The 21,187-nt window shown below is 45.7% G+C and overlaps 1 protein-coding gene across 3 annotated transcripts in view; it reads right to left on the reverse strand.

Annotated features, from left to right (window-relative positions):
- The window catches only part of LOC145357253 (syntaxin-1A), a 236,496-nt gene that overhangs the window by 69,076 nt on the left and 146,233 nt on the right, over positions 1-21,187 (reverse strand). For all 3 annotated transcript variants that reach the window (XM_080210428.1, XM_080210429.1, XM_080210430.1), the window contains exon 6: positions 979-1,087. In XM_080210428.1, coding sequence (XP_080066554.1) covers positions 979-1,087 — 109 coding nt within the window. The remainder of the gene's footprint in view (positions 1-978; positions 1,088-21,187) is intronic.

Here is a 21,187-nt window from a genome sequence, read left to right on the forward strand (position 1 = left end):
GCCTACTCCTGCTCCTATTTCTTTCTTATGCTCTTGAGACATCCCGAGGACATGAAAAAGTGAAGAAAAGCAAACTTATTCTTCTTTTCTATGTAGACTGATTTAATGAAGAACACACAATGACACCAAATGATATTCCATTTTGTGAAGTTATGTCTATGAAGATTAGAGTTGATTATCTGCACATATTAATCGCTGGCAGCTCTGCATGACATGATAGCAATGGGTCAATATCCTTGTGCTTACACCCTGCTTTTATACTGCTAAAACCAAGATTCCGACATCCCCAGGGGGGTGAGCAGAATCACAAACCAACTGATTTTGAATGCATGATGAAGCATCGATATGTGTGCTGTCACCATTTAGAGCATATATCACATATATATCTTCACTGTTTATACCCCAGCCACATTCCCACACTATATGGCCAGTCAGTTACACTCCCATATATATATATCTCATGTCTTCGCTGCATTTCTCCTATCGTCCTTCTTTCCTGTATGTAGTTAATCAGTATAATTCCACAGCCCCTGGTCTATATTGTAAGTCACGGGTGCTGCCTTTGTGGCAATTCTTACGCCCTGGGAATGATGACGTAGGTGGTCAACAACACTTGTGCTAATTTAAGTGGGAATTGAGCTGTGGGCGACTGATAATGATTAGATTTTGCAGTGGACATTTCTTTGGATTCATTGTTGCTGACCATGCCTGCAGGCATGACCTCATATTCCTGATGAACAAATTATCTTTACTTGTCCAATATTTACAGACATGCAGTGGGGAACCTTGGGCCAGACAGAGCGCACCATACAGGCTCCAGTTTCTTTACTGCCATGGGTTAATTCCAAATCGCTGCTGATTTTAGACTCACACCAGCAGCAAGCCTGGGGTTGTCAGCAGCTGCACATTGCGCGCCACTATCTATCTGTGCTTCTCTAGCTTATAGCCTTTATTCCAAGAACAGTTCCAGGCACTTACTAATTTCGAGTTGCCGCTGAATTCGTCCTTTGCAACGCTCCCTGTAATCAGTCTGCGTGCCGTTGTATTCCGACATCACTTCTACAAATTTACGGGACAGTGTGGAATGCTGCAAGCAAAAAGAAAGGAGATTTGAATTGGGAGTTGTGCAATAAAAATACAATCGAGGCAGCCACAGTGAGCGAGTGACCTGTTATCCATACCTTGTTCTATATCCTACTCCCTAGCTGAGGAGGAGACCTGTACCCTGATTCTGTCATTGAAAATACTGCCCCAGAAAACTGATTGTACAAATAAAAGTGGAAACCAATTTCCAGTTTTAGAACATGCAGTTAACATGGACATTGGATTTTTCATCTAAAAAGTGAGCTAGAAATACATTATTTATCCTTACACTCAATTTTTTGTCTCACTAGTGGCAGGCATTTTGTTGCTGGAAATAATTAACAGTAACAGCAACCAAGCCTTTCCAATGAGGTTTCATTGGCATTGACCACTTTAATCAGAACTAAGAGCAGTAAACTGAGAATTATAGAATCATACAATCCCTACAGTGAAGAGGCCATTTGGCCCATCGAGCCTGCACCGACATCTCTCCCACCCAGGCCCTATCCCTGTAACCTCACATATTTACCCTGTTACTCCCCCGACACTAAGGGGCAATTCAGCATGGCCAATCAACCTAACCTGCATGTCTCTGGAGTGTGGGAAGAAACCGGAGTACCCAGAGGAAACCCATGCAGACACAGGGAGAATGTGCAGACTCCGCACAATCACTTAAGGCCAGAAATGAACCCCAGTCTCTGGCACCGTGAAGCAGCAGCGTTAACCACTGTCCTAACCTCCTTCCCAAAACTGCTGCTGCCATGCTGCATATCCCATCATATTCCTAGCCTGAGCACTGCAGGTACTGGAGGGACTTTGACGGGGTTATGTGGAGAGCCACACAGTGTATCCAAACTCTACTCTGTTGTTTTAGCTACAATGTTGGTATGTCTGGTTTGCTTAAGCTAGCGGGTGAAAGATGAACTGAAGACGTTGACCACATGTACGTGGCAACAGTTGTGTTGTTGAAATCCAGGGAGAGACAACTGGGTCACCACCAGACTCAAAATGTTATCCATCACTTCTTAGCCCAAGCCTGGATGTTGCCCAACCCTTTCTGTGAGTGGAGATCACACTTCCTTCATTATTGAAAGAGCTGTGAATGGAGTTGAACACAGGAATAGTCAGTGGATAGCTCCATTCATGATCTCATGATTGAGTGAAGGAGCGATTGGGGATGAAGACATGTTTATTCTATCAATATTGAGTATATTTATTATTCTATGCTTATCCTCAGGTTGGGACCTGTACACATCTGCTAGCACTCTGACCTCTTCCCTTCTTACTGTTAAACTATGGTAATATTCCTCCTCCTCCTCTCTTCTACATGCTCTAAGATGGCAGTAGTGATCATGGGCTTCCATTGGATTGATCCATGATTATGCTTGGCAAGGTAGTGCAGTAGTCCGTCATTGCTTCTGGCTGACCAGGAAACTCTCCCGATCTTACCGTCTGCAATCAGGCATACCAGAAGGATTTACAGACCAGTAATCAACCTGTTCAGCCACTTTATGAAGCGATAGTAGGACTAATTATGGTAATTTCAAAAACTGTGACATATCATGGCATTATTGACAGTTCAGGAGCACGGAGAATATTAACTCAGGAGGTACCTAGATTGTTTATTTACAAATGCTGAAAATGGTGAATAGTGTTTCCATGGTCCTGTGAAACCAAATATTTATCCAACATTTTTCCAAAAGCTTTTATATGTAAATCCCAGAATAGAAACACTGAATGGAGAACAATTAAACCAGTGGGAGGGGACAACTGGCCAAAAACAAATAATAAAACAACAGGGAGGAATCCAAACCAGGTCACTGAAAGAACAATAAAATGGTATGGTAGAGTCAAAATACTGGGAGCTAAATGTTAATAAACCACCAATATACACCGCAAGGTAACACAACATAAATTAAACATTCCCCTGATCAGGCCCAAAAGGAAGGATCAGGAGGGAGTGCCCAAAGAGAACAGTAAGAGGCAGAATGATGCAAAGAGAAAGCAAAAGGTAACAGTAGAACAAGAATCAGTTGTTGAAAAGGGAAATATAAGTTTGTCCCTCCCAAGGGAGGAAGATATACAACAGGCATGAAGTCAAATGCTTGTCAAAGAACCTCACCAAAAGAATAGAACAGATGCCAAGAAAGAAACAAAGTGCCATCCAGATGGACACTGGACTCCCTTTTACATGTTAACACTGATCAGTCTGATTAATGATCCATCCCAAGTCTGTTTTATAATCAGCTGATCAAAAATAGGAAGCCTCAATTTCATTTAAGGGAAGACACTCATATGGACAACCTCAAATTTACCAGTGAGTTTATTTTATTCTAGCCCATCCCACATGTTATTCCTGATCCATCCACTTAATTGGGTGCCAATGCTTTAGAGTGGCAAGGTGGTGAGCGCTGCTGTCTCACAGCACCAGGAATCCGGGTTTGATTCCCAGCTTGGGTCACTGTCTGTGTGGAGTTTGCACGTTCTCCCCATGTCTGCGTGGGTTTTGTCTTGGTGCTCAGGCTTCCTCCCACAGTCTGAAAGACGTGCTGGTTAGGTGCATTGGCCATGCTGTGTACCTGAATAGGCATCAGACTGTGGCGACTAGGGGATTTTCACAGTGTTTTCATTGCAGAGTTAATGTAAGCTGACTTGTGACACGAATAAATAAACTTTAAGGATACTCAAATTGCTCATTGGTATATTACAATTTTCTACAGCCCTCAATGCTCCCCATCCACTTACTCACTTTGTAATGCTCGTCTATAGCAGTTACAAGTTCATAATTTGGCTTTTTATTGCTAGTTTTATTAATATTATTTCAGCCTTATCCCCTTCTGATACTGTATCCATTCCTCCCATAACTAGCATATCATTCTTCATTATAAAAATATGATCCCATCTTATTCTGTCGCTCTTGCTCCATGAACATTTCACACCCTCTGAGCCCCACTATCAGCTGTGTACCTGAGTGCCAACAAAATAACAACCAGGATTCTCCCAAAAAAATTCTCAGGGTCAAATTTGTGTAAAAACCGGAAGAACTCCTGTTGGTTTTTTTTGCGGGATTTTGAAAATGAATTTCCCACACACTGTGCATCACAGAGCAAACTCAGAGACTCACGCTGACAATCAGGGGCAGGGCCTATGTCTAATGGAGAGGCTGGCAACATAGCGCTAAGTGGGCCACTGAGCATGTGCCGACCTGTCAGCGCCGAAATCGGTGTATGCACAGTAACCCCACGCTGCTGGCCTCCCAATTGCTGGCCAACCCCACAAACCCCCATCACTGGCTTACTAACCTCCCCACCCCCAATCACTGGCCTCCCGATGTCTCTCTCCCTCCCACCCCACCCCACCCCCCAAAACCTAGGTGTCCAGCCAACAACCACCAACTTCCCTCCCTCTGTCTGTGATCCATCGATCCCACCTGTAGAGTGGCAGTGGGATACCCACACCCCCACTGATTGCCCGCTATAGGCTCCACCCTCTCTGGCCCTTTACTGTTGCCCAATGCCAGTGGACAGTGCCAATGTACCCTTTGGGTAGTGCCAGGGAGGTCAGCTGGGCACTGCCAGGCTGGTAATGCCCAAGAGGCACCCCCCCTTACTCTCGACCTCCTTGGAGGGTTGACCTCCTTCACTCCAGCGAGGTCAACCACCAACTCCAGTGGGGAGCTGTTTTAAACCCCGCTGCAGTGAACTACTCCTGGTGGAGGGGCCAAGGTGGGGTGGGGCTGGAGGGGGGGAGAGGTTAGGGAGCCTAGAAACTTCAGTCCCAGGCCCACTAATGATATTAAAATGTGGGTTTTAAATTAGCTCCACGCCAGACACCAGAAATTGTGTCCCCGGAGTTGCGTGGAGGCCATGATGCCCAGTGGGAAGCCTGTTAAACAACCTCTGATAGTGTCTTCCACCACTCTTCCACTGCGAGAGCAGCGTAATGGCAGGGAGAATTGTGCCCAATCTTTCCACTGATTAAACATTTCCCGAATTCTTGGCATGGCACAGTGACACAGTGGTTAGTACTGCTGCCTCACAGCACCAGGGTTCAATTCTGGCCTTGGGTGACTGTGTGGAGTTTGTACATTCTCCCCATGTCTGCATGAATTTCCTCCCACAGACCAAAGATGTGCAGATTAGGTGGATTGGCCATGCTAAATTGCCCCTTAGTGTCTTAAGATAGGGGTTTGGGTTTGTGGGATAAATATGTGGGGTTAAGCAGATAAAGCTTGGATGGGATGCTCTGTCAGAGTTGGTGCAGACTCGATGGGCTGAATGGCCTTCTGCACTGTAGAATTTCCATGATTCTATGAATTGTAGATTTCTCTAATCGGGCTTCCTCTCCAAGTTTCTCCTTCTGCTACAATGGTCACTTATTTTGTTTCTTTCTGGTATGTTTTGTTAATCCTCACCTACCTTACTGTTTAAAAATTCTCTCCAATGTTCTATTTAATCTCTCTCTGCTGTGAGATCTCAGTTAGGTATGACCAAACCATCTGAAGAAACTTGCCCCCCCCCCCCTCAAAGGAAATTATACCTGTTCTTGGAAGTACAAATCTTCCCTTTCGCCTTCCTAACCACAATCCCTCTCTAACTCCAGCACTTGGCACCTGAAGGAGTCTTTGCACTTTATTGAGAAAACCTCACTCCCCAGATTCCCTGCGAAAGATCTCTATCTAAATTCTTCACGGTCACTGGTTTTCACACAACGAATGCATGGGTGGGTTGGCCTCCAGCACTGGCTGACACAGCTTTGACCTGGTGACACAGCTATCTTAGATCATTGTTTCTTTCACCACAACATTCTCCCCCCCGCCTCCCCAAGCTTAACCCCCCAACTAAACAATATAGAACTGAAAATAACTCAGTTGAGTTTTTCACACTCAATGTTTATTAACTGCACCCAATTTGGAAGTTCACATGTCAAGAGGTTTGAATTGATCTAATTGTTCTCTAATAGACTCGTGTTTGAGGAGTTACAAGAGGCTTTCCCTTTGATAGTTCTCAGGGAAGAGACAGTGTAGTGTGGAATACATTATTTTCATTAATGGCCATTACCTGTGCTTTTGGCTCACACCATCTATTGATGATTGATGCGTGATGCGTGACTGTGCTTCCATGGAGCATTCATTCCAATATCTCTGACAATTCAACTTAAAACTGATGAGGGTGAAGTGCTTAACATGGAATCTCTCAGAGGGAATAAACCAGTGCTTCTGGCAGAGTGAAGTGGGCAGTGCCAACGATTGTCCCCACATCCACAATGCAGATAGCTTTCCAAAGGAATCAAGATACCCCCATAAGGTGAGTTCAGGACATGGTGAGATATAGTGCCCACGGCCGCTGCGCTTTGAGGTATAGCTGCAGCAGTGTTAGCCCAATGGCAGAGCACTCAGGAAACAGCTGGAATGGCATAATCTAATGCAGCAGCTGGGTGAAGCAGCAGACGAGGTTCCGAGAGTGTTCAGCTCCGTGTTTGACTGAAGGGGCCCTGGAAAGCCGATTGGCAAGAGGCTCACAACAGTCCTGCAAAGTTAAGGGTGTCCAACAGCGGCACAGAGCAATTGTGGTCCAGTGTCGGGGAATGGGGTATCGATCAGGAGGGCTGAGAAAATGGAGAGGAAAGCACCAGAGAGCCTGAAAGAATGATCTGAGCAAGGACAACTCTTGACGATGGGGCTGAAGCCAAAAGCAGAGCTGCAGGGGGACAGCGTACACAGCTGGAGCAAGGTATGCTGTTCAATCTGAATTATGCTAAAGCTGTGCAAGAGATTCTCAAGCAGAAGCTTTCCTGTGCACAGGAACAAAACGGAGTAACAGAAAAGAGTTAGGGAGCCTCAGCAGATTCCTTTGGCAGCTGATTAGTTAGTAATTGTGAGGCTCTCTCTCTCTCTCTCCAGCTATACAGATTTACAGAAACACAATCAATGGCCTCAGTGAAATTAAAAATACAAGCCATCCAGTAAATCGCAGAGATGGCATACTGCATCGTCTAGAACTTCACTGATATGTTTACACTAGAAAGGTGAAGGCATAAGCATGCCCTGCTATTGAGAAAGTCCAACTATTTGCTGAGAATTAATTTGGTCACATATATTAATACCATGGAACAATTATTTTGTCAAACGTCATGCTGGATCTTGGTGTGTGAACAGACAGGCCACAGGAGGCTGAAAACCTGCCCTAATTTTCAGAACACAACATTAAGAACTTCAATGTTGCTGTCCCCAAGCTTGAAGAGTGGAGTATAAAAGCAATAAATTCTGTGGCCATAAGGGAGGTCCACCTTTGGCCTCAGATATGCACATTTGAGAACCTTTAATTCTCCAACCCACAATACCTTGGTGTTAATGCACATTTGAACAATTAGCTGTCTCGCACTGTAACTCATGCAGGCGTGAAAGTTTAAAGAGTGTAAGCCACACAATGTTCCCACAGAAGCTTGGCCTCCAGTGCTTTGACCAAGTTTACAATAAAAACCACTCGAGATCATGTGGTTGGCTTTTAGCAGAACCGAGAGTAGCAGTTTGGGACACTTAACAGTTTCTGTTACATTGAACATTACTACTTGGCATAGGACATTTCCATTCTGCTTCCTTCACCATGATCATATCACAGAGGGAATGGGAATTCCCATTCCAATGGATTCCTCTGGTGTGCAAAAATTCCTGTAGTTTTATTCCAGCCCATTATCAATGCTTTTTTTCCCCCAATTAATTTACATAAGGTTAAAACGCATTCGCCTCAATTCAATCAGTACAACTGGTATTTGCAGAGTAATCTAAGATAATGAACAATTCACCACATTAGTGGCTCCTCTTCCTTGATTTAAACAAAGTAAATTCCAACTAGCACCACCTTCCCCCCCACGCCTTGGTTTTAGCCTTCTGAGTCTTGTGGAAAGCTTCATCTTGTAGTGTTTTTGAAAACCTTTTTAAGACCAGGCTACTGCTGTTTCTGATATTCACTCCCTGGGCGGGATTCCCCTGCCACGCTCACCCCAAGGCCAGAAAATCCCACCCGAGGACAACAGACCTTTGTATGGTCCGTGTCCCACCCGCTACTATTCCCTCGGTGGGCGGGATGGGAAAATTCCACCCCTGTGTTCACTGCCCGAACACAGGGGTCCAAGACCCGAGGCCACAGGAGTCTGAACCTCTCAACACAGTGAGAGATGCCCAACAACAAGGACAAACTAACAAATGGCTGGTCATAACTTATTTCCAAATCATCCCTATGGATAAGTGGCCAATGGTCCCAGTTTCTACTCTTTGTGATCCAATCAAGCAGTTATTTTGTGAATCTTGATGATACTATGCTCCACCACTATTCTCCCTCAAATCAGGCAGGGTGTGGAGATAATGAAGCAGTACGGTTGCCACTGATTCCCCTCCCAACCTTCTGGGAATTTGGTTGTCAAAAGGAAAACTCCAGAGCTGCATATCCATACAGCGTCATGATGTGGAGATGCTGGCGTTGGACTGGGGTAAACACAGTAAGAAGTCTCACAACACCAGGTTAAAGTCCAACAGGTTTATTTGATAGTAAACACACAAGCTTTTGGAAATGCTGTTCCTTTGTCAGGCGTGTGGAAAGTTCTTTCTACACACTTGCCGAAGGAACAGCGTTTCCGAAAGCTTGTGTGTTTACTATCAAATAAACCTGTTGGACTTTAACCTGGTGTTGTGAGACTTCTTACTGTGTTTATCCATACAGCGCCAGCTGAGCCATGCTGAAATGATCACTCCATCCATTTCATTGTTTCGAATCAGAATCTCTGCAATGCAGAAAGAAGCCATTCGGCCCATCGAGCCCACACTGACAACGATACCATCCAGGCCCTAAACCCATCTAAAATGTTTTTGCGGTGACGGAGAGAGTATTTAAATGCTATTGGGGTATGGAGTCTCTCCACTCTTGTCAGCCAGTTCAGTTGCTGCATTATTACTTAGTCACTGCACAGATCAGCATTGTGTGTGTTGCAACCTGCAGCTTTGACGTCTGCTGTGACTGTGCACAGCACTGAGGACCCAATGTGCTGAAATAAGACCATCTGTCACTGAAGGACAGTGCAGCCATGAGAATGACAAAATAATTACCAGGGAAATACTGATTTATGTAGGACAACGACACTGTGATTTTATCGCCAATCTCTGCAACATAATGGACAAATCTAGCAGCATAAATCTCTTACAACAGCCTCCAACCCAACACAAAATGTGCTAATGTGTTCTTGAATGTGATTGAATTGCGATGGTTGCCAGAGAGTCAGGTATCGAGCTTTTGCTACCCGAGAGAGCGTTACACACACTAGTATTTCACCCTCCTGGTAAGGTCAGACGCTGGCCGTTCACCTCTGGTATTGAATTGCAGTTGTAATGAAAAGGTTCTCCATTCTCTTGGCAAAGATGGGACAATTTAAACCAGTCGGTCAAAATGGGAAACACTGCCTGCTGGAAATCAGAAATAAAAAGCTGCAACTGTTGGATACTCTCAGCAGGTCAGGCAACAGCCGCTGAGAACACAAGTCAGTGTTTTGGGTGTGGGATCCTTCCTATGAACTGAGGGGGCCGTATATAAAATGTTGACCTATATTCTCTGCAAATGCCACCTGCCACAAATCTTTCCAGAACATGTTAGGTTTTAAACTCAAATGGCTGTCAGATTGGCAGTTACACAAGAATGACTGAGATGAATGAAAATGTCACACTGGTGCAGAACAAAATGCTTTCCAGCTGTTTAGGGACCTTTCTTCTTTATCTAATCTACACTGTATATGGCCTGGGAGTATCTGATGGCTCAATGTAGACAAAGCTTCACCTTGTATGTAATTTGTGCTGTCTCTGACCCAGAAGTGTTTGATGTTTCTAATTCTACCTGTGCCGGGAACGTGTGTACAATCCTAATTGTGTTCAGACAGAAATTTAAGCTTTTCGGAACTCCTTTTCAAAGAAGGGACTGCAGCTTTGCAATCATGGAGACATCACGCCTTATCCAAAATGGCACTAGGACCTCAAATCCAGAAGTCCCACCCCCATCTCCAACAGATCCTATTTTTGCTGGCGGTGGAAAAGGGGTGGTATGTGACTCTCACACTGGAAAATCTCAAACCCAGCAGGGCTGTGTGAACTCAATGCTGAGTTTAAACAGACACCATTTTTGACAGCTTTATCATGCATTACGTGACTAACAATTTTTAAGAATAAACACAAATCCTTGTAAAATGCAGCTATGTTTTGTGGGACTGTCCAGCTGTCAGATTATTTAAATCACCAGCCCTTTAAATTTTGAAAAAAAAATGCCTACTTGTGTCTAAGTTTAAAATCAACAGTACTCACGGTTTCAACAGCAATTTGTTCATTTAATTTTAGAGCCATCATTATAATATTTATAATACTTAACTGTTCTCACAACCTATCATTTTGGCAGTGGAGGCTGTAATTTGATGCATGGCTCTAAGAGTTTATTAAGGGATTAGCTGCCTTTGATGTGGGGCTAAGAATACAAATGTTTGTTTTGAAATGGGATTGAGCACTTGAGGGGAATTAAGTGTATTGAATGGGTTTTTATCAATTAGAGGTTTTTTTACATAGTGACATCGGTAAAAGGTGCACAAAACATTATTTTATTTCGTCTCAACATGGCTCCTGTGGTCTGTCAATGGTGGAAGCTGGGCAAGTTGGCAAAGGGGATATAACTTACTGTGAGGAGGCAGTTAAGTTCAGTGAATGTCCAACAAGCTTTGGGGGTTCAGGTGCATAGTCCTTAAAATGCCACGAGCTGGTGCAGGCAATAGTCAAGGCAACCAACGGAATGCTGTTCTTCAGAACTAAAGCACTGGAGTATAGGAATGCAGATGTTGTGCTGCAGTTGTACAAAACCCTAATTAGACCCCAATTAGAGTACCGTGAGCAGGTTTGGGCACCACATTGAAGGATGTTTTGGCCTTGGAGGAAGTTCAATGCAGGTTTACAAGAATGATAGCTGGACTTTAGGGTTAAGTTACAAGGAGAAATTAGGAAAATTCAGCCTTTATTCTTTTGAATTCAGAAGGTGAAGGGTGACCTGATAGAGGTTTATAAAATATTTACAGGGAAGGACAAGGTGAATAAGGATCAAATGTTTTCACGAGTTGAAGGCTCTAGAACCAGGGGACATAATCTAAAAATTAGCTCCAAGTCGTTCAGGAGAGATGTTAGAAAACACTTCTACATGCAGAATGCTGGAGGGTTGGACCTCTCTTCCTCAAACGACGGTGGATGTTGGTTCAATTGCTAGGTTTAAGTTTGAGACAAATTTTTATTGAGCAGGAATATAAAGGAAGTTAGGCCACCAATCAGCTATGATCTTTTTGAATGGTGGAGTGGGCTCGAGCGATTGAATGGCTTACTCCTGTTCCTATGTCCCTAGGCATGTACCAAGGAGAAAGCTATTGGCTGATGGCGGGATCTTCTGGTACTGCCAACATCTGTAGGGTTTTACATGTCCTGTACCCTCCACATCTGGGAACATGCTGCAGGGGTCACTATTGTCAGGACTGTAAGATCCCAGCAGCAGGAAGGACCATAAAATTTTGATCAAAATGTCAGATATAGGAAGGGTGTGAGCTTTACTTAAATGGATAACAAGTGATAATAAATTGTAATACTCAGAAAGACTGTAAATTTACAATTAGTGTTCTCTCACTTCAGCCTCTGTTGTAACAACAATAGGTGTCAATGTTGATCATTGTGGCAATCTTTCTTTCGGGTTCCCATTCTGCAAGTTCCATCCACTTTTCAAACAGTTTGAGATTGTGACTGAAGAATGCAAGTGGGTTTGGGACATCACGATGAACCTTCCTGAGTGAAATGACTCAATATGGTCTTTCAACAATGAAGGAAGCATATCAATTCTGTTAAAATGGTACAAAAGAATTTCACATGAATGGTTTGACCAGTGCGCTACTAACAGATCTTAAATGCCTCAGTATCGATGCAGTGTTCAATTCTCCCTGTCAACCTCAGTGATTAATTCACTGTTTGCCTGCTCAGTGATAAGTTAGTACCTCTTAGAGGTCATAATGACTATGCAAGAGTGTGAAATGGGCAATCAATCAGGATTACAGCATATTGTCACTAAGGAGACAAAGGCTATTCACACAGAGATGAAGCCAAGATCAAGTGGAACTCAATTGTCTTGAAGATTTCCTGCATCAGAGGACAACTTCTGGACAATGGAGGTACCTTGTTACAGACCACATCAGTACTAATGAAAAACTGACCTCCAACAATCTCAAGGGATGGCTACCCACTTTTGGAAGAAATTAGCATGTCATCATCTCCAAACCTGAAGCAGGTAGTGCTTTCACATTCCTTGACCATCTACCGGTCTGCCTCATTGAGAGACTCCAGGTTGTAGTTAAGCCAATTCATCCCACACACTGCAGAAATGCTGCAATTATACAGGACCTCGGTGAGACCACATTTGGAATATTGTGTGCAGTTCAGGTCACCTCACTATAAGAAGGATGTGAAAGCATTGGAGAGAGTGCAGAGGAGATTTACCAGGATGCTGCCTGGTTTGGAAGGTAGGTCTTATGAGGAAAGGTTGAGGGAGCTGGGGCTTTTCTCTTTACAGCAGAGGAGGATGAGAGGTGACTTAATAGAAGTTTATAAAATGATGAGGGGGATAGATAGAGTGGACGTTCAGAGACTATTTCCTCAGGTGGATGTAGCTGTTACTAGAGGACATAACCATAAGGTTCATGGTGGGAGATATAGGAGGGATGTCCGAGGTAGGTTCTTTACTCAGAGAGTGGTTGGGGTGTGGAATGCACTGCTTGCCGTGATAGTGGAGTCGGACACTTTAGGGCCATAGAACCCTACAGTACAGAAACAGGCCCTTTGACCCATCGAGTCTGCACTGACCACAATCCCACCCCGGCCATATCCCCATATCCCTACACATTTACCTGCTAATCCCTCTAATCTACACACCCCAGGACACTAAGGGGCAATTTTAGCATGGCCAATCAACCTAACCTGCACATCTTCGAACAGTGGGATGAAACCGGAGCACCCGGAGGAAACCCATGCAGACACGAGGAGAATGTGCAAGTCAGAAAATTGGAAATCCATCAGCATAAAATCACGTTGCAATTCTCCCGAAGGTGGGTCAATTTTCCCACTGGCTGGTGGCATTAACACAGTTTACATTTATTTGTATCTCATAAATGCTCATTAAAACAGCTGGCATTCGGCACCTCATTGGGCTTCCAATCTCGAGTAACGCCAGGGTGAAATACTTTGGTCTAAAACTCGATTGCTAAAGACTGGCGTGCATAAGGCAGTCCTCAGTTCTCAAGAGACTTCAAAGTGAGTGCAACAACTTTCTGCCACAGTGCCACACTGCTCAGAATGTGCTGTTCCCCGCTCTGCCAGGGAAGACCAGTTCCCGCCCTCCATTGCCATGCCAAGCCAGTCTTCATGGACAGCCGTGGATACATGGATCCTCCTGTATCACCGAGTCGGATCAGTATCGCACTGGGGTTTGGGGAGTAGAGGGATCTCTATCCCGTGGTACCATACAACAAGTGTCTATCTGGCCAGCACTGTGCCAGGGAATTCTTGTAGCCACCACAACAAAAATCTGATTGGGTGTGGAGTGAGAGCTAGTGGGGGAAGGGGGTGGTTGGCCTCATGAAGACAAGTTGGGGGAACTGAGAAAGGAGGGCTGTGGAAGGAGCAGGGAAAAGGCGAAAGCTCACAATGACAGGCAACAGGACAAGGAGGTGGAAGCAGAAGACAAACAATGGAAGGTGGGGGAAGACAGAGGGGAAGGAAGATATACCCCAGCAGGATATGGTGGCACAATGATTAACACAGCTGCTTCACAGCGCCAGGGACCCGGGTTCGATTCTGGCCTCGGGTCACTGTCTGTGTGAAGTTTGCACAGTTTCCCCGTGTCTGTGTGGGTTTCCTCCAGGTGCTCCAGTTTCCTCCCACAGTCCAGAGTTGTGCTGGTTAGGCTGACTGGCCATGCTAAATTGCCCCTTAGTGTCAGGGGGATTAGCAGGTTAAATGCATGGGGTTATGGGGATAGGGCCTGGGTGGGATTGTGGTCAGTGCAGGCTCAATGGGCCGAATGGCCTCCTTCTGCATCGTAGGGATTCTCTGATGCTAAGATTGTATGAGAACCTCACAGGCAAGGTGGGGGTGGGGTGGGCGGGGGTGGATTGGGTGGATTGTCAAAGGGAAAGCAGATTATTTACTGGAAAGGACTGGATGAAGACTCCTGATGTGATGGGTAGAAGTCCAAGTGGGGCATGGCCACCTCGCAGGTGATGGGCCCAAGGGGAGGGTGGATGAATTGAGGAGCAGACTTCCTCTTGAGGCTGCTAGCCATTGCCCTTTGGGTTGCTGACATCCTACACAGTCTGGTGAAGAAAGGTGGCCTGGAGAGAGTGATACAAGTGTGCCCGACTGGTATTTAAATATAGCACTGGGGCCATCAGCTTATGGGTACTCGGTGACTTGGAGGGGAATTCACTTGTGCATAATGAATGAGGTTCCAAGCGCAGAATCTGGTGTGGAATCCCGCCATTCTGGCCAGCAGGAAGGATGCCGCTGGAACTGCCTGCCACCATTGTAGGAATTCCACCCTGAGAGACTGCAGCCTATGTCCAAAAATCTATGAAAGTGGCAGAAGATTGTTAAAAAAAGCATATGTGATTCTTGACCTTGAGAAACAGAGTAGAAAGTCAAGGATTGTACTAAACCTTAACGAAATACTGAATTAGGCTCAGCTGGAACACTGGACTTAATTCTCGGTGTCACACTTTAGGAAGGATGGCTAAAGAAATTCACTCAATGATATCTGGGTGAGGGACTTCAGATGTGGAAAGACTGGAGAAACTGAGATCATCCTTCTTTAACCAGAGATGCTTGAAAGGATATTCCAGAGAGGTGTTCAAATCATGAATGGTTTTAAAATACAGAAGGAGAAACTGTTTCCACTTACAGAAAGGCCAGCAGGTCTAAGGTGATTGTCAATCGATCCAGAGGTGACATGAGGAAAGCATTTTTTGCGGGCAGCATGGTGGCACAGTGGTTAACATTGCTGTCTCACAGCCACAGGGACCTGGGTTCGATTATGGCCTTGGGTCGCTGTCTGTGTGGAGTTTGCACATTCTCCCCATGTCCGGGTGATCCAGTTTTCTCCCACAGTCCAAAGGTGTGCAGGTTAGATTGATTGGCCATGCTAAATTAACCCTTAGTGTCAGGGATTGGCAGGGTAAATACATAGGGTCACCAGGGATAGGGTCTAGGTGGGATTGTGGTTGGGGCAGACTCGATGGGCTGAATGGCCTCCTACTGCGCTGTAGGGCTGAACAAAACAAATCGTGATCTAGAATGTATCACCTGAAATGGTGTCAGAAGCAAATTCAATAGTGTCTTTCAAAAGGGGATTTGATAAATACTTGAATGTAAATATTGACAAGACTCTAGGGTAATGGTGGGCACTCTGCTGTCCAGGGGCCACATGCGACCCAGCAGGGCTCTCAGTGCATTTTGTTGACTGTTGCCCATGTGCTGGGTTCCGCTGGTTACTGTCTGCATTATTTTTGCCACCAGTATGGCTGAAGCGATACGTAGGTAAAGCAAGGGCAAGAGAAGTGTACGCTAATTGCAAACAACATTGACCGTGAGAGCTGCGTGCTCCCTTTCAGTCCAAAGTGTAATTTTGTTGTTTTGTTTTTATCATTTGAAGTTCATAGTTCTATTAATATACGTAACTGCAACTCTAACTCGTGAATCAATAGCTCATTATGAAATATTCAGCGTGGATTAAATATATTTGGCCTTATTCATGGGGTCATGGTTAGTGAATATGCCAAATCTGCAGCCCACTGAGATGGAGAAGGGCCACTCACTAGCCCAGGGCGCCCATCATTGCTGTAGGGGATGATCTCTTCCAAAAAACCAGCACAAACGTGACAGACAAAATGACATCTTTTCGTGCTGCAACGATAAAGTCACCATAGTCCCAGATGACCACGGGCTGCTCTCCCCTTTGAGAGAACTGACTGGTGGCGCTGTAACCTGAGGATCACCACATCTCAGGCAAGGGGCAAGGTTGAGAAGACAGCGCCTTCATGAATAACCTCAGCCAGTGTGGGAATTGAACCCGTAATGTTGATATTGCTCTAGCATCACAAACCAACCACCCAGCCAACTGAGCTAAACCAATTTTCCTGTAACATGTTGTTTGTTAATTATGCAGTTTTGCAACTGAAGAGAGTTTCACTGAGTGAAGATGGGTAGGCCCTCACCCCCTTTCCAACAGAAATGCACTGACTTGGACTTTTTCACCTGCAATCGGTTTCTGCCGGCTCTGATTTAGTGTCCGTTCACCTATCATGGTTGTCATCAGCTGAAGGCATCATGGCACCTGAACGGTTGCTGTCGCAATCGAGCTGCTGTCGATAGGAAGACGAATGTCTACTCATCAGACAGAGCTCAAAGCCTCTGCTGAATCTGTCCTATAGCTTCTCACCTAGTTAATCTTTGTCAGCCTGCAATATGAAACCATCCTCCTTCTCTGACACTGCATTATTTATGCAATCATCTGATTGTGATCGGAATATCAATAGAGTGGTCACGTGCTCAGAGAAATGGAAGGAGCTTTCTACACACGGGCAAACACATGCCCAAAGTGGAGCTGTCAGGAACTGACATAACCTTTAACTTTTACATGTACAGCACTGCATATTATCAAACCATCGTCTCACGAGATGGAAGGCGGTCAGAGGGAAAGAGGAAAAGACTGCATATTATATGGAATCTACAGCACCGAAACCAGTCATTCAACACAACTGCTCTGTGTCAGTATTTACACTCCACACAAGCTTTATTTTACTCCAATGACCTCTTCCACCCTGCCTACCTAATTCCTCTATTCCCTTCTCTCATGTATGGACCAAGCCTCCCCACGGTGCATCAGTGCTATCTTCCTCAATGACTCCATCTGGCAGCAAGTTCCACATTCCCAACACTCTCTGCGTAAAGAAATCTGTCTCAAAAACCACTGAGCAGAATTTAATCTCCTCCACCGGGGCATGTTTAGAGGGGAGGGGGGGGAGTGGGTAGTCGAGGCAGAAGGAGTGGGGAGGGGAGAGGGAGGGAGTGAGGAGGAGAGAGGGAGGCAGCAAGGAGGGGAGGGGGAGGGAGGGAGCAGGGAGGAGAGAGGCAGAGAGAGCAGAGGGGAGAGGGAGAGAGCGGGGAGAGAGGGAGGGAGCGGGGAGAGGGAGGGAGGGAGCGGAGAAAAGGAGAGAGCAGGGAGGGGAGGGGGGAGCGGGGAGAAGGAAGGAGGGTGTGGGGAGTGGAGAGGGAGGAAGCAGGTTGGGGGGAGAGAGGGAGGGGGAGGGTGGAGGGATGGAGCAGGGAGGGGAGAGGAGAGAAGGAGGGAGAGGGGAGGGGAGAGGGAGGGAGCGGGGAGGGGAAAGGGAGGGAGCAGGGAGGGGAGAGGGAGGGAGCGGGAAGGGAGTGGGGAGGGTAGAGGGAGGGAGTGGGAAGGGGACTGAGAAGGTGCGGATGGGGAGTGGAGAGGGAGGAAACAGGGAGGTGAGCAGGGAGGGGAGTGGAGAGGGAGGCAGCAGAGTGGGAGGGGGCAGAGAGAGCAGGAATGGGCAGGGAGACGATTGGAGCAGAGAGTGGGAGGGGGTATTCACCAGCAGCTGGGTGAGATCACCATCATTTCCATTAAATACTGCCCTATGTTTGGTTTGTTTGTGGTTATCTTATATTTATGCTTTCTTGTTCTGGGCTCACAGTTCCTTCACATTCACCCAAACAAATGTTTTTGTGATTTCAAAGACCTCGAAGGCAGCTCCTCTCAGTATTCATTTTTTCAGGGTGATGTTCGCCAGTGTGCTCAATCTTTCTTGATAATCGAATCCTCTCAATCCATGTTCACTTGTAAATTATTCTGCTCTTTGTCCACAACCTCAATATTCTTTTTGTATTATGGAGGTAGAACTGCACAAATATCCCAAATATGGTCTAACCAAGGTTCTGTGTAAATTTAACATCACCTTCTTACTTTTGACTCTAGTTGTCTAGAAATAAGCAGTTTGCGCTTTTTATGGCATTATCCCCTAGTCTTCTACTTGCGTACAATGGTTCCCAAATATCTTGATTCCTTTCAAGGAATAAGTGGCTTCTTTCTGCCTCCGATCAAAATGAATCTTACACTGAACCATATTGTTATTCATTCATTGTTTTGTAAAGCTCTCTATGTCTTTCTATATCTTTTGGTGTCCTCCCAAAATAGTATCACCTGCAAATTTTAATACCATGGGGGTGATTTTCCAGCCTTGCTGTGCTGGCGCACATTGCGCCAAACCTGGAAAATAGCGTGTGAGCCTAAAAACTGGGTTTGTACCTGGCACTGAATAGTTTACAAGCATTCCATTTCCTGTATACTGGCAAAACCAGATCTTGCCCAGTAAGGGTGTGAGCCAGTTAGCATATTTAAGGTAGGATTTAAATATGCTTAGCCCGCTTGATGCTGGATTCTCCCAGCTCCCGGAATTTTTTTAACCCTTGGGTGTAGTGTGAGCCCGGTGATAATCACTGTTAGTCTCACTAGCAGAAACCGGGCGTGATGGCCATGCCAGAGTGCTTGGAGGCCATTGAAGTCCCCAGGTAGTCGGGGACATGGCTGAGCACCTGGCAATATCCATCTAGTAAGAAGTCTCACAACACCAGTTTAGAGTCCAATCAGTTTATTTCATAGTAATCTGGTTGGACTCTAACCTGGTGTCGTGCGACTTCTTACTGTGTTTACTCCAGTCCAATGCCAGCATCTCTACATCATGAATATCCATTTAGTACATTGGCAGTGCCCACTCCTCCCCTGCCAGGGTGTGGGGCTTGAGTGGGGTTATGAAGTGGGGGGTATGAAGAGGGGGCGATGTAGGGCTGGGGGCATGAAACGTGTCCCATCAGAAGAGCCCTTGGTGCCCTGATGCCAATGATCCATGTCGTTGGGAGGGGGGCGTGGTGGTGTTCCAATGTCCATGGGGGCAGTGGGGAGATCTTCCAGTGCACTGTGAGATCATTTGCAGCCGGGCGGGCTCCACCCCTTCTGGTGTGCAACTCACTGCTCTACCAAAATGACTAAGTGTGGGACGATTGCAGCCTGGTTCACGCTGGACAGACTGGCACATATCACTCTGGTTTTCGCTCTGTTATTTGGGAAAATTCCATTCCTTACCTCCAAATCTAAAGATTGTGATGGTCAGATGAATGCAGAGTTAGAGGAACAGAGTTTGGAGGGTAGTGGCTCGTGACACCGATGTTATAGTGATAAGGAAGGGCGCTTAAACGTAAAAATAATGGGTGAGATGCACCAACCTCGCAGCCACATGTTTGCTGCCAGCGGGAGGTTGTGCGTTATTTTGCAGGCAGCGGGATTCTCTGGTCCCGCTGCTGTCAATGCGGGAAAATCGCTGGTAGAGAATCCCACCGGCGTGAACGACCGAAGAACTGCGGCCAATAACTTTAAGTTGAAAGAGTTTGGGGAGGTCAGGAATCAGCGCGATTCAGCAAAGGCAGTAGTGAAGAGTGAGTGAAGAGATTTGCTGCAGAGTTTATGGATATGCTGAAATGAATAGAGGTTGGAGAATGGGAGATTTGCCAGGCAATCATCGGAGCAAAGTAGTCTGGAGGTGACAAAAGGTTTGCAATGGCAGATGGGCTGAGGTAGGAGCAGTGTTACGGAGGTGGAAGAAAGCAGACTTCTGATGGAAGAGAACATAATATTGGAAACTCAGCATCAGGTTAAATAGGATCCCAAGATTTTGAACAGTTGATTTCAGCTGTGATGGGATATGAAATTAAAGATACAGGGGCCAAAGATAATGGCTTTGCTCTTCCATATACTTAAATGTAGAAAGTTTAAGTTTATCCAATTTTATCAGTATGTGGTGGTTAGTTACAGAGATGGGTGAGATGTGTGACTGTTGTTGAAGGAAGAATTGAAGTTGCATAAACTGGTCCTTCCTCCCTCTTTACCAACGTCTTAGTTGACCTTCCACCTTGCAGTTTGCTGTCTGCTATTTCGTACGTGACATTTTCTGTTCAGAGGGAGTTGACCACATGTAACTTTATATTGGCAGAATGGAGCGACCAAACAAGAAAATGCTGGAGAATCTCAGCAGGTCTGGCAGCATCCATTAAGGAGAGAAAAGAGCTGACGTTCTGAGGCCAGATAACCCTCTGTCAAAGCTGAGCGACTGCATGGTATCATAAGGATTGATGGCTTCCCATGATTGAAAGTGCCTTTGGCTCCAAACACATCTCTTTATGGATGCTGCATATCAACTTGGCAACCAAAAAGGATTCCATTTCTTCATGCAGATCAATGTCCAGTACCCTGGCCGTGCAACCATGATGCCTTCATCTGTTATAGTCCTTGTGCCATTTGCGTTACCATAACCAAAGAGTGACCGAATCAGGGGTGATGGAATCTTGTATCCAATTGACCCACCTGTGGCAGGAGGTGAACAGTGAAAGATACGCTGCTATACAAAATACGTTAGAACTGATGACTGATGTGTCGAAACAATGCTTCCATTAATTTGACTGTCCTGGAAGAGTTCACCAGCTTTGTGTGCTCTACTGGCTGTCGCACAGTCTCACCATTACAAGGGACAGCCCTTGTATGCATTTGGGAAAAGGGAGAAGAGGGAAGGCATCCTGAACAGTCCCTTTCTGGTCAGGGTGTCTGTGAACAACTCACCTGTCTGTGATAGCAGCAAATGCAACCCCATTTCTCCATTCACCTTTATCTCCCATCTTCCCCTCTATCGCTGACCATCACAGCATCTGCTTTGGCCAATTTGCAAAGATAAAAGCCACCACAAAATAAACGTTCCAAACTAAATTTATAAGTGAAATCACGCCACCCTGTATACAAATGCCAACTATCCATAGAACCCTTACAGTGCAGGAGGAGGCCAGTTGGCCCATTGGGCCTGCACTGTCTATCCCACCCAGGCCCCATTCCCATAATCCCATGTGTTTACCCTGATAATCTCCCTGACGCTCAGGGGTAAT

The sequence above is a fragment of the Carcharhinus amblyrhynchos genome, chromosome 23 (genome assembly GCF_965287045.1).
Source record: "Carcharhinus amblyrhynchos chromosome 23, sCarAmb.v2.hapA, whole genome shotgun sequence".
NCBI lineage: Eukaryota > Metazoa > Chordata > Chondrichthyes > Carcharhiniformes > Carcharhinidae > Carcharhinus > Carcharhinus amblyrhynchos.